This window comes from Heptranchias perlo, chromosome X, assembly GCF_035084215.1.
Source record: "Heptranchias perlo isolate sHepPer1 chromosome X, sHepPer1.hap1, whole genome shotgun sequence".
NCBI lineage: Eukaryota > Metazoa > Chordata > Chondrichthyes > Hexanchiformes > Hexanchidae > Heptranchias > Heptranchias perlo.
In genome coordinates this window covers 8,448,377-8,463,037 of record NC_090370.1, presented here as the reverse complement: position 1 = coordinate 8,463,037, position 14,661 = coordinate 8,448,377, and the positions used below count along the sequence as shown (strand labels likewise).

The 14,661-nt window shown below is 45.4% G+C and overlaps 1 protein-coding gene across 5 annotated transcripts in view; it reads right to left on the bottom strand.

Annotated features, from left to right (window-relative positions):
- Nucleotides 1–14,661, bottom strand: part of asic1b (acid-sensing (proton-gated) ion channel 1b) — a 626,564-nt gene that overhangs the window by 75,871 nt on the left and 536,032 nt on the right. For 4 of the 5 annotated variants that reach the window (XM_067976674.1, XM_067976676.1, XM_067976672.1 and 1 more), the window contains exon 5: nucleotides 130–186. The exons of the other annotated variant lie outside the window; for it this stretch is intronic. In XM_067976674.1, coding sequence (XP_067832775.1) covers nucleotides 130–186 — 57 coding nt within the window. The remainder of the gene's footprint in view (nucleotides 1–129; nucleotides 187–14,661) is intronic. 5 annotated transcript variants of the gene reach the window in all.

Sequence of the window (14,661 nt, the reverse complement as noted above, 5' to 3'; positions counted from 1 at the left end):
CTTTTCTATCTTATTTTAAGGGGAGTTTGCTTTGCTCACCAGAAATTTTGACAGGTTCAGTGAGAACACTGCACACAATCCAACATCACTGGCCTTAGAAACAGCTAATGAAACACAAGAGGTCCTTACCTAGGGCTGGGTCTGCACACTCTCTGTACTGCTCCGGTGTACAATATGGTGCATCACCTAAACAGAGAGGAGAAAGTTAGCAGTCGGGAGACTTATACATATTAATATGCCTCTTAATGAGGTCATTTACATCAATTATTTTGTTGAAATTCTAATTAATGGCATTACTTTTTATTCTGAAAACGCCTTTGAAGAAATCTCGAAAGGAAAATGGCTCTAAACTTGCAAGACCAGACATACAAGCGCTCGCTGTCTCCAGTTCCAATCAAGCCCACCACAAAATAGCATCAAGTCAGGAGCAAGAAAAGGCCATTTAACCCATCAAGCCTGCTCCATCCGGGCTCTTTGTCTGATTTTCCCATCATACCTCAGTTCCCGTCAGCACGACTTTTCTTTGCCCCCTCCCGCGCGGTACGAGCACGCGATCTTTACCGGGCCTCTGCTCATGCTCCATGCACACAGAGTGACCATTTCCAACAGTTGCGACTGAACTCTCGAGGGTAAACAGCACCGCAAATTCAAAAGGTAAAAGTTGCAAAACAAAAGATACGAGGCTAGAAATTACTGTGGGCGACGTTGTCAGATAAACACTCAACGGTGTTCATATGCTACTCCTCTGTCCTCTATTTTAACAGAGGCGATAATTTCAAGAGGAATAGAATTTAAAAGCAGGGAAGTTATATTAAACTTATATCGAACGTTGGTTAGACCACACTTAGAATATTGTGCTCAGTTCTGATCTCCATATTACAAAAAGGATATAGAGGCTCTGGAGAAAGTGCAAAAAAGATTTACAAGGATGATATCAGAACTGTATCATAAGATACGTATCAGGAAAGTCTGAACAGGATGGGGCTCTTTTCTCTGGAAAAGAGAAGACTGAGAGGTGACCTGATAGAGATCTTTAAAATTATAAAGGGGTTCGACAGGGTAGACGCAGAGAAGATGTGGGGGAGTCCAAAACTAGGGGCCATAAATAGAGGATAGTCACCAATAAATCCAATGAGGAATTCAGAGAGTGGTTTGAATGTGGAACTCACTGCCACATGGAGTAGTTGAGGCAAATAGCATAGATGCCTTTAAGGGGAAGCTAGATAAGCACATGAGGGAGAAAGGAATAGAAGGATATGTTGATAGGGTGAGATGAAGCAAATAGAGTGAGAGGAGGCCCGTGTGGAGCATAAACACGACATAGACCTGTTGGGCCGAATAGCCTGTTTCTATGCTGTAAATTCTATGTAAATCTATGTAACTTATTTAAAATAGATGGGTCAGTGCCTCAATTAAAATAATGGATAGAGGAATGTTATGCAAACAAATTAAGAGCATGTCTGCTAATATTTGCCAACAGTCATTTCCAGACGAAGAGCAGAAAGTAAAAAGAAGCACAGCAAATTCAAAGGGTAAAGAGTAGACAAAACGAGACAGAAAAAATGAAGTGTGAGAGGCAAACGCAGCTCCAAAGAGAGAGAGACAAAGTAAAAGGCAAATGTACAGAAACACGAACTGTGGGACATTTACAGAGAGTGGAACAGATATAGAAGAGGGAGAGATCGATATCTGGAAAGGCAGACAGAAAGAGTGAGGCTAGGAGACAGAGAGGCGGAGAAGGTGTCTCCGAACGATACAGACAGATATAAGCCCAAATGTTCTGATTGTTTCCACCATCACTGGTGCGAAGGGGGATGGGGGGGTGGTCAGAATTCTGGGTGGACATTACTCTTGCCAATTCTCTGCCCATCTTGTGCCAATGGAGAACTTCTGGTTGGGCAGGAAGCTCGCGCCCAAAAGAGGGAAGAGCTTCCTTAAAATATAATTATATTTAAATGGATTTAAATGTGCACACGTGCAAATCCCAGTATTCGCACTGAGAATGAGAGAATCGTTTAATCGCTTCCCAGCGCCCCCCCGCCATTTAAAGGGGAGCTGCCATTTTTTTAATTTGATTTTTGGAGGTCGCAGAGGTGCAAAATTGTTGTGTGTCTTTTTGTTTGACTATTTATTTTGGCCTCACTTTACTTTTCCAGCTGGCTCAATTTATGTTGGTATCATTAGTATCCCTACAGGAATATCATTATTTGGAGCAAGGATGTCACACAGGTGAGAGAGCACCAGAGACAGGCAGCCCGTACTCATCGTTACCCTGGAAACCAGATCGATAGGCATCGGTGCACTTACCTGGACTGGTCCGAGGAACTTTGTGTTTGTAATCTGTGATGCACAAGAGAGGCTGTGACAGATTTATGCCATCTGCTGGAACCTGATCTCCAGCCAAATTCCACCACTGGCACAGCGTTGCCAGTGGCTGTCAAGATGACCACAGAAGATCAATCAATCTGCAGTGCGCAACTATATCAAATAGGTGACTGATTCCTTGTTTGTCAGAGCAAGCAATCACACCACTTACTCTATGGACAACCAGCAACAGCATGAGAGAGCCTGCCCTTTTTCCAAGTGGCAGGGTTCCCTGAAGTGCAGGGCATCGTTAATGGCACTTAGGGCTCCTGTATATAACAGCTCTATTCCGCCTTTGACCACCAGCACAGAAGGATGTAGGTCAACGCTTGCTTCTCAGGCAGCAATCAAGATACCTTTATTTTAAGGTCAATTCACTGTGCCACTATTATTCGATCCACAAGGAAGAATGCATGATTGGCTCCTTGGAAAAAAGGATGCACTCTCAGCCCTGTCACATGACACCTCTATGATAGCCATGAACAGGTATCAAGCACAGAGACCATGAGGTGCATGCAGCTACCAGAATCATGACCGATAAACACCATTGGTATCTTGAGGCAGTGCTTCAGATGCCTTGACCGATCAGGAAGTGTTTTACAATACACCTCAGCCAAAATCTCCAGGATTATCGTGGTTTACTGCATGCTGCACAGCTTCATCGTCCAATGAGGTGCAATTGTGGAGCATCCAGAGGAGAAGGACAGTAACTCCAGTAAGGAGATGAAGAAGATGATCAGGAGCCAGAAGGCTGCAATGGTTGAAGACCCTTGCAGGCTTTCATTGATGAGACCTTCTCCTAAGTCCTCCATCCACCCATCATATCGAGAGACTTTTATCCATCTTTACTATGCTGTCACCAACATATTTACCTACATTGCCCTTAGCTGCAAATAAGCTAATTAGGATTCCGTTCCTGTCACCAGAGGATACATTATCAAACATCACACCAAGAACACTCACTGGACACTGTTAGTGCAATCACATTTTAATTCCTTAAAACTGCCATGTGTGTCACTGGTCCTCAGCAATCCCGTTCTTCCCTTTGTTTACGCTATAGAGTAAAATCACCAATCTTGTTCTCCCGGCCGCACTCGAATGGAGAGCAGGTGGAAGAATCAGTATGACAGTGCTGTAGCCTTATCTGCAACATATGCTCCCTTTGAGCAGGGCTCCATCCTGAGATCACCGGATCAGTGAATTTACCCTTCTATGGCATGTGTGCTCTGGACCCTAACCTTGTGTTCCTTCTAGGTGGTCCCCTCGTGGCAGGAATCTGTGAGGCATCCGGGTGCTGTGCATCAATGGAGTGAGGTGGCTCCTTACCTCCTAGAGCTGGGTCATACAATGGCCAAACTACTGGCTCTCCCGTGCCTGCAGCTGTGGGCACTGCCTGGTCCTGCTTTGTGTACAGTCAATCGAGTGGGGTGGCTTGAGGGCGTAATTTGCCATCCTCCTGAGAGACCACCTCTTCATCTTTACCAACACGAGCTATGCCTCTACTACTGGGGACTGCCTCGTCGTGGATAGTGAGCAGCATGGCAGTGCAACTGCAGGCATTGATGCGATCTGTAAAGCCCAGGAAGGGTTCTCTCAGTGTGATCCCTGAGCAGCAGGAAGAGAGCACCCCTCCATCCTGAAGCCCAAGGTCTCCATAGCAACAAACTGAGCATTCATAAGAGATGCCAACGACTGGCATTGAGACCTGTGTCAGTGGGCTCTGCCACAGAGCTCCGTGGAGATGCCACACATTTCATGGTGGTCGGTAGTTCTGAGACTCCATCCATTAATGTTAGCACTGCACAAATGCAGGAAGTGGACTCCTCCAAGAGCCATCAGCTGATGCACATTGGCTGGTACGGTCTCCGATGACTGTAGCAAAGCTTTGTGCTCAGAAAGCATCCTTCTTTTAAAAGCAGGGCCTGTGAGGTCCAGATCCCTGCTCTTCCTCCTCCACCATCTGCCTCTGTATCACCCAGTGCACCCTCCTCCAACTCAGTATCTAAGTCCCCTGGGGTGAATGTACCTGAGCTGTTGTTTGTGAATGTACCTGAGCTGTTGTTTGTGAATGTACCTGAGCTGTTGTTTGTGAATGTACCTGAGCTGTTGTTTGTGAATGTACCTGAGCTGTTGTTTGTGAATGTACCTGAGCTGTTGTTTGTGAATGTACCTGAGCTGTTGTTTGTGAATGTACCTGAGCTGTTGTTTGTGAATGTACCTGAGCTGTTGTTTGTGAATGTACCTGAGCTGTTGTTTGTGAATGTACCTGAGCTGTTGTTTGTGAATGTACCTGAGCTGTTGTTTGTGAATGTACCTGAGCTGTTGTTTGTGAATGTACCTGAGCTGTTGTTTGTGAATGTACCTGAGCTGTTGTTTGTGACGGTAGGAGTGAGTGACACTGGATGCTCTAAGGTTGCCTGGGCCACTCGCCAACAGCACTGCTTCCTGAGGCACGCCTGGAGAAAGAGAAGAGGTACATAGATTATGATGTTGTCACCATGGCAACCTTTGAAATACAGCTTACAACATAATGGATCACATGGTATTATACTTCAGCATATCCTTTGGTGCCAGTGCGTGATTAAGGTGAGAAGGAAGAGCTTGAGAGGGAAAGAGCTCGAGCTTGAGGTGTGGGGGAGAGCCTCCAACCATACCACCAGTCGCTTGCCCAATGACCTGGAGAATGGTCTCCTCAAAACCAATGGAGGCCTTGAAGTTGGGGTAGGAGGGGTGGGGGGTCTGCTCCTGTTTGGGGTCTGTCCTCTCCTGTCATGTGCAGTCTTTTCCTGAAAGCAAAGAAGCAGAGGTGAAAAGTTCAAACTGCCGAGAGGACCAACAATTCTAAGTAAGTGTCACTGTGCGGCCCATAATGGGCGTGATTGCGTGTGCATGCATCGTTCAGCTGCACTGAGAAGAAAGGATTGGTTCTGGGTGGAATCCCTTTCAGGATATGATTGCGAGGAGGAGGAGGAAACATTCGTGTCATGTGTACCCTGGACAACTAATTAATAGAAAATCACGGTGGGAAGTCCTACCTTGGCAGATCAGGAGGAAATCGCTAAACTTTTTGCGCACTTGCTGCCAGGTCTCCATGAGTGTTGGGCTCTGCATTTAAATAAAGCACCATCTCCTCTCAAGCCACTTAATGTTGCTTGTTTGTGGTCACGATGCCTGGAGTGCCAAACAATGTCAACCTCCTCCGCCACATTTGCTCCAATAGGTTTTCCATTGCACTGTCAGGAAATGTCGGTGCTTTGGGTAATTCCTGCTGCCGTTATTTTCCTGTTGGAATGTCATCATTTCCAAACCTTCACTCCAAAAGCACACCTCCCCTTGAAGTTGCTGCCGCAGGGATCTGGGAAATTCCACTTCGACGCCCCCCCCTCCCCCGTTTTAGGCGATAGTAACTAGTCCAGGAGGTCACTCTGGCCTTGATTAATGTTATACATTACCTACCTCTTGTACAAGGTGATCTCCTCCCCAGCCAGAAACAGGTCCAGCTCTCGCTTGAAGGAAAATGTACCAAATGGTATTTTCACCCAACAATGTTTGCCTGTTAAAGAGCGCCAATTTTCTTTTACAAAAAAGAAAAATTGTAAACATTTAAAGATAAACACGAACAAGGAGTTTCTACAGTAGGTCTGTGCGAGTGGCACTGCTCAGGATGGTGACCCTTGGCCCATGTTAGTGAGCATCCCTAATCAGATGAGAATGGTTCCCTCCTTTCCCTTGTGTTTTCTCCAAACCTTCAATGCAGAATCGCACTCGTTCTCTGTCTGTAGGTGATCATAAAAGATATTTCAAAATGCTATTTACAACACTAAATTGAATCAAGTTCCAGGACATTAGCCTAGCTTCCTGCTGTTCTGTCTTATATATTCGAGCATTCACTCTGTTTTATAATTGCTTTCTTCCAAAGCTCTCAAGCATCATCGATTGCAAAAAGTGCAAATATAATTCTGATAGAAGTTAAACTGATTAAGAAAGGGAGGAGCTAAGCTGGCTTTTCCACTTGTGCACATGCTAGCTCACCATTTCTCTGTTCATTAAAACAAACTGCAAGACAATCACAGGCTGGCGAACACAAGAGAGAAAACTTCGGACATTAACTTCAAAGAAACTAAGAAAAGAGCTAAGAAGGAGAGCTGATTCAAACTGTCCTGAGCTGGGCTCATGGGCTGCTCAGGGAGTGGGGTGGTGGCTGAGCTGGGAGACGGTGCTGTACCTTCCCTTCTTGCTCTCCGGCAGAAGCTGGCAATGAATTCTATCAAGGGGCAGAGTCATTCCAGCAAAAATGAAGCGTCTTTATTTTTGTTAGGATTGGAAACAAAATCATTGGTGTCAATTTATCAGACAGTCTTTGATAGCTGACTAAAGGCGTTAATTCCCAGCCGCAGATCATACAAGGTGGATTGGGATGAACGTCCTGTGTGATTGACATCACGGAGCATCAAGACACAAGAGGGGAACCTCGGCCACTATCTTCAAAGAAACTAAGAAAAGAGCAAACAAGGAGAGCTGAACAAAGCTGCAAATTTAAAATAGCCTGAGCTGGGCTGCTTAGTTAGTGTTAGTTTTATTCATTCTTGGGATGTGGGCATCGCTGGCAAGGCCGGCATTTATTGCCCATCCTAAGTTGCCCCTTGAGAAGGTGGTGGTGAGCCTTCTTCTTGAACCGCTGCAGTCCTCGTGGTGAAGGTGCTCCCACAGTGCTGCTTGTTATTCTTAGTAGCAGTTTGATACAACTGAGTGACTTGCTAGGCCACTTCAGAGGGCAGTTAAGAGTCAACCACGTTGGTGTGAGACTGGAGTCACATATATGCCCAGACCGGGTGAGGACGGCAGGTTTCCTTCCCTAAAGGACATTAGTGAACCAGTTGGGTTTATTATGACAATCCGATACCTTCATGGTCACTTTTACTGATACCAGCTTTTTATTTCCAGATTATTTTAAAAACCTGAATTCAAATTGCCCATGGTGTGATTTGAACTCACTTTCTCTGAGATTTATTAGTCCAGGCCTCTAGATTACGAGTCTAGTAACATAACCACTACACTACCCTACCCAATCACATTGAATTCAGCAAATATCAAAAATCTGGACTGATTCAAACACTTCTGACCTTAAATTTGACATCGGAACATAGGAACAGGTCAGAAATGGGGATGTTCGCTGATGATTGCACAGTGTTCAGTTCCATTCGCAACCCCTCAAATAATGAAGCAGTCCTTGTCTGCATGCGGCAAGACCTGGACAACATCCAGGCTTGAGCTCATAAGTGGCAAGTAACATTCGCGCCAGATAAGTGCCAGGCAATGACCATCTCCAACAAGAGAGAGTCTAACCACCTCCCCTTGACATTCAACGGCATTACCATCGCCGAATCCCCCACCATCAACATCCTGGGGGTCACCATTGACCAGAAACTTAACTGGACCAGCCATATAAATACTGTGGCTACAAGAGCAGGTCAGAGGCTGGGTCTTCTGCGGCGAGTGACTCACCTCCTGACTCCCCAAAGCCTTTCCACCATCTACAAGGCACAAGTCAGGAGTGTGATGGAATACTCTCCGCTTGCTTGGATGAGTGCAGCTCCAACAACACTCAAGAAGCTTGACACCATCCAAGATAAAGCAGCCCGCTTGATTGGCACCCCATCCACCACCCTAAACATTCACTCCCTTCACCACCGGCACACGGTGGCTGCAATGTGTACCATCCACAGGATGCACTGCAGCAACTCGCCAAGGCTTCTTCGACAGCACCTCCCAAACCCGCGACCTCTACCATCTAGAAGGGCAAGAGCAGCAGGCACATGGGAATAACACCACCTGCACGTTCCCCTCCAAGTCACACACCATCCCGACTTGGAAATATATTGCCGTTCTTTCATCGTCACTGGGTCAAAATCCTGGAACTCCCTTCCTAACAGCACTGTGGGAGAACCTTCACCACATGGACTGCAGCGGTTCAAGAAGGCCCCTCACCACCACCTTCTCAAGGGCAATTAGGGATGGGCAATAAATGCCGGCCTCGCCAGTAACGCCCACATCCCATGAACGAATAAAAAAAAAGGCCATTCAGCCCCTCGAGCCTGTTCTGCCACTCAATTAGATCATGACTGATCTGTATCTTAACTCCATCTACCAGACAATCCCTTTAACAAAAATATCGACAAAGAGCCATCGTCATTCTGCCCTGTCCTCAGTTTACCATACACCATTGTTTAAATACAATACTCTGGAGTAGGCTACTGTGGAGTCTTATCTTGAAGTTTTTCTTTATTCAGAAACCAAGGGCCAAGACTTGCAGTGCAGGCACTACCGAGTGTAGGAGAAAAGATGAACTGAATCAGGAAGTGGTGCTTAGGTAACAGCAAGCTTGGGTTTTAAAAGCCTGCAGATTAGGAAGGAGACACTGAGGGAGGGAAGAAAATGCACAGCTTTGAGTCCCAGAGAATGAGTTAATAGTAGGATAGGATACAATGAGTCTTGATTTCAACACTGTGAGGATGCAGGGAGGAGGAAGAATGTAGAGAACAGGGTATTTAGAATTAGACGGGACCAGAGAGAAAAATCCAGAGCAACACTGAACACAGTCGCATCAATGAAATAGAGACAAGAAAGAAACATTTCAATGAGAAAAAGGTTGGAAGCAGGAAGGGTAAGGGAAGAATCACCTATTAGATGATAAGCTTTACCTGTATCCTGTCCAGGAGTGTGAGAGAGGGGTTGGAGGATCTGCCCCACATACGGGAAGAATATTCTAGTCTTCGAGGGACTTGTTTTTGGAAGGATGTGAGAGTCCCATTTGAGGTCAGAGGAGAGAGTGAGGCAAGAATATTGATAGATGAAGAAGACCTAAAGGAGGGGGCACCAGAGGTGAGAGGTGGGAGATGTTGGTTGGATTTGCAAGAGGCACAAAGAAACTGTGGGGTTAATTTCAACTTTGACAGAGGTGGAAAGCTAAAGGTATCAGATCGGCCACCCGTTATACAGCCCACCCGATTCTCCTTTCAGTTGAAACCAATCCACTACCATCGGTTTTCCACCCCCGCTGAAGTTGAAAATGACCCCCTGTGTCTTTGAAGAATTGAAAGAAACAAGGTTTACACTGCCCCAGTGAGGGGCATGTGAGGAGATAAAGATACAACGATTCAGTCATTGCACTGGAAGAGGATAGAGGTCTCCAACACTGATGATGTGCGATCTCGAGGAAGTTGGTGAATGCAGAGCATGATCGTCAACAGACGAGTGGATAGGGTTAGAGAGAGCCCGGACCCGAGAAACTTTAAGCCAGACATGCAACTTGGAAGCAACTGTGCATGCATGATCTTGCGCAGGTGCAGTCACTTCAACCTTGGCTGTCAGTGCCCTGAATTTTGGCTTGCAAAGTAAACGGGGCAAATTCGGAATACCAGTAGCTTTAACACATTGCAGAACAACATAAGCATTACAACAACTTGCATTTATATAGCGCCTCAATAAAACATCCCAAGGTGCTTCACAGGAACGATTATCAGACAAAATTTGACACCGAGCCACATAAGGAGATATTAGGACAGGTGACCAAAAGCTTGGTCAAAGAGGTAGGTTTTAAGGGAGTGTCTTAAAGGAGGAGAGAGAGGTAGAGAGGCGGAGAGATTTAGGGAGGGAATTCCAGAGCTTAGGGCCTAGGCAGCTGAAGGCACGGCCGCCAATGGTGGAGCGATTAAAATCAGGGATGCACAAGAGGCCAGAATTGTTGGAATGCAGAGTTCCCGGAGGGTTGTAGCGTTGGAGGAGGTTACAGAGATAGGGAGGGGTGAGGCCATGGAGGGATTTGAAAACAAGGATGAGAATTTGTAAAATGGAGACGTTCAGGGACCGGGAGACCACGTTGGTCCGTGAGCAGCTCGGGGTCAAATAGAATGCCGAGGCTGCGAACAGTTTGGTTCAGCCTCAGACAGTGGCCAGGGTGGGGGATGGAATCGGTAGCTAGGGAACAGATTTTGTGGCGGGGGAGTTGAAGACAATGGCTTTGGTCTTCCCAATATTTCATTGAAAGAAATTTCTGCTCATCCAATACTGGATGTCGGACAAGCAGTGTGACAAATCAGAGGCAGTGGAGAGGTTGACGTCATTAATTGTCCAGCACTATATCTCTGTGACAGTATGGTTGTTCCCTGCGATAAGGTTATTCCACTTGAATGTAACTGTTTATGCGATAATGGTTTTCTTGGCGATTCGCTGAGTGTCACAGGTGCGGAGACTAAATTAATGTATTTCTGCCTGACTCTAAATCAATCACAGCATCCAGCGAGCTTCATGGGGCAAGCAATAAAATAGAGCATTATTGACTGCTTCCACCTTATATCATATTATCATCCTTCGATGACCATAAATCTCTTGGCTTTTAAAAAACCAGCTCATACATTTCTTGTGCCATGGAAGTTGGTTTTATTCCTGTAAAGGATGTACGGTCAGATGGGTAGTGTGGGTTTTTTGTTTGCTTTATCTTTGGAGATGGTGAGAAACTTCACAGACCCTTCCCTGTGGGTTGGAATCGGGTCCATGATGGAGCGGATTGCATTTGGTCTATGAAGAGGATGGGCTTGATGGGCTGAATGGCCTTTTCTCATTTTGTTCTTATGTCCTCTTACCCATTCGATCACTCTTCCTTCAGCCTATATTTCCTGTCTCTGTGGTCTGTTTTGATTTTGCATAAACGGACCATGGTGACTGTAGTTTTATGCAATTTACCCCCCTCTCCCAGTTTATATTTTTAGTCAATTTTCATGCTTATCAATGTGAGGGATGGTAGGGTTGGTTAATGGCCCATTTTCTCCACTTTTGGTACCCAGTATGAGCATCAATCACCCCAAGATCAGACATAGAAAGGTGAGATGCAGAGTGAAGCGCCTTCTCCTCTGCCCCAATCTCAGAAATGAGATGGGGAGCAGTTTCAGCCCAGTTCCTCATAGGTGCAAGTCCACGGCACAGAACTGCCCACAATTCAGCACAAATTAGGAACATAGGAATATAGGAACAGGAGTCGGCCATTCAGCCCCTCGTGCCTGCTCCGCCATTTGATAAGATCATGGCTGATCTGTGATCTAACTCCATATACCTGCCTTTGGCCCATATCCCTTAATACCTTTGGTTGCCAAAAAGCTATCTATCTCAGAGTTAAATTTAGCAATTGAGCTAGTATCAATTGCCGTTTGTGGAAGAGAGTTCCAAACTTCTACCACCCTTTGTGTGTAGAAATGTTTTCTAATCTCACTCCTGAAAGGTCTGGCTCTAATTTTTAGACTGTGCCCCCTACTCCTAGAATCCCCAACCAGCGGAAATAGTTTCTCTCTATCCACCCTATCCATTCCCCTTAATATCTTATAAACTTCGATCAGATCACCCCTTAACCTTCTAAACTCTAGAGAATACAGTCCCAATTTGTGTAATCTCTCCTCGTAACTTAACCCTTGAAGTCCGGGTATCATTCCAGTAAACCTACGCTGCACTCCCTCCAAGGCCAATATGTCCTTCCGAAGGTGCGGTGCCCAGAACTGCTCACAGTACTCCAGGTGCGGTCTAACCAGGGTTTTGTATCGCTAAATTGGCGGCCTTTCTCAGAGAGAATGTAAGGGTCAGTTGAAAATGGAAATATCACACTGGTGCATTGAGGTTGGGGACAATACTGGGGCAGAAAGACGGGAGCTTTACTTTCTCACACCTGGGGGTGCCAATAATGTTCTCTTCCCACCCCCTATATTTTACAGCATTGACATCCCTCACCTTTTATGAGTGGTAATATCACAAAAACCTATATATAAAAGACTTGTGCCTGGCACTCACAATCCAGATGTTACATTTCACTTTGTTCCAAATGCACAATCATTTTAGAAAAAGAGAATGAAAGACAGTCATTGACCTGGAGCCTGACATTTACAAGAGGTTAAAATTGCCCTCAAACAATTCATTAGGTACCTGGATTTGCCTATTTGGAGCAGTAGCCTTAAAGGTACAGGCCGGATTAGCACATGGACATCACGACTGTGCTCCGGATCACCCTTGTGCAATGCCACAGGAGATCCATTAGCGTCACTAAAAAAAAAATTATTATCCAGGACGTAGAGGAAGAGCTCAGTGCAAATACTCCGAGGGCAACCTGATCTAAATAGTGAGCAAGAGAAAGATTTGTCTGTCTCCAGCCCAATCTGAACTGTGCTGCCATAACCCTTCACCATGGGCAGAAAAGAAAAATCATCTGTGCCTCTTCTTTGCTCTCTGTCAACTCTCTTCTTAATGACCATTAAAGTGTACCACTGAACCTAATCAACAGTTTCACCAACTTTGATTTGAAAAACAGGTAACTGAGTTACGGAGGATCAAAAGGAATAATTTTCGGCTGAAATAAGTGGAAGGGCTGATTGTACAATATACAATATAAGAAATAAGTGCTCAATCTCTCTTTGTAAAAGACAGTTATTACTGTGATGGATGGTGATTTAGCCCATGTCAAAGTCGATAAGCTCTAGCAAATGGCCACAATCTGGGCAATCATTCGTTTGCTCTCTCTGACCATCTCCAAGATAGATTTTCTTTCCCCCAGCAAATTCACTGAACCCGTCACGGATGTTTTAATGTGTAGCTTGCTGCTGTTCATTCGCACAGATCCCTCTGGCTAATTGAGAGTGGGACTAATGCTCTCTCAGAACAATGCATAGTCAAAGTCTCCGCGCGGTGATTAATTGTTTAATTTGCTCTAATCTTGATAGAGGACGTTAATCCGTTAGCAAGGTAAACTGCTTTCCGAGATGCAAGCAAATAAAATGGTTCTCGGATTGATGGTTAGACTTACAGAAGAAAATGGCACTCTGACGCTGCATTTATATAAATGGTTTACACAGGAACGTACGGACAGGGAAAAGGACCATTACGGTTCATCTGGTCGGTTCCAGTGTCTAGGAAATATCCCACTACACCTCCCGTACCCCTCTATCATTTTCTGTCCCCAACCCTTGAATTTGCTGAAGCAATCTAATTGTAGCAATTGCATCAGTTAAGCTGGGATTTGATTTCTATGAGTGAAGCTGGTTTTTAACTCCTTATACACTGTGACAGAATTAATAAAGCCAATATCATGCTCAATCTTAGATAAAAATGCTTACACTTGGTTACATTGGAATTTGCAACAACTATACGCACAACAAGACCTATGTGCTCATCCTGTGTATCTCCTTTCTATCTAAAAGGTCGCAAGCCCAGGAGAAGGAAGCTGGTGTCTCAGGATGTAAATGCTCACTCACGCTCTCGGTGTCATCTACATCGCTCGACACAGGCACCAGCCCAGGCACAGGCACGTCAGAAGATCTTAGTGAGGAGGGAACACTGGGTGATTTAAGGATCATGGGTGAGGAAGGGGCAGAGGCATGGATAGAGAGAGGACAACTGCTGCTGAGCAATAGTACAGCGTGGACAAGGAAGATACTTCATGAACTTGAACCGGTGAACAACTAACTTGTCTTCCTGCACAGGACAATGCAAATTGTACTGGGTAGAGTTCTGGATTCTACCACATAGTTGGGCAATATGGTGGACCGTCATTGAGCAGGAAGCAACATCAATGCCATCTTCACCTCTGGCACACAGGTGGTAAGTACAGTTGGGCGTGTCTTTCAGAAATACTTCCATTGATCAAGCCAAGGTGTCAAGGCCCACATTCCAAGCCTAATAAAGGCCGGAAATGTGCTCAAGCTAACAAGAAGGGGGAATTCAGAGATCTGTTAGCAAATGTAAAGGTGTCTGTTCAGAGAGATCAGTGGCTGTCATTAGGACTTGGTCTCCAACAGCAAGAGGTGTGCAGAAACATAGGGACAGGTGGCTGGCTGTCAATTCATTGCCAGTCCATTGGCAGCACATGCCTCTGGGTAAGCAGCAGAAGAAGCATCTGAAGTCATGCTGGCCGCTCAGCTGGAATAGGATACACACAGGTGGGACCATCTGGGTCTACAACATAAAGATAAGCAGCCGGTGGAATTGCAAACAGATCCTGAGGAGACCTCCATTGCTACTTTTTTCAATAGGGCTTAAGTTAGGAGTGGTACACATGAAACGACCTGGCCCTCTAGTATGAGTAGCACATCACGTTGAACATAACTGTACATTAATAAAAGCAAATGCTCAACACTCTAAAGATTGAAATCATTATTCTTTTATTAAAAATCTCCCCCCAAAAGTACAACTTTTTATATATTAAAAGAATAGAGAACAGCCAGTCAACTTTGGTTCAAATGTATTTACAAATGTCTGAATTTG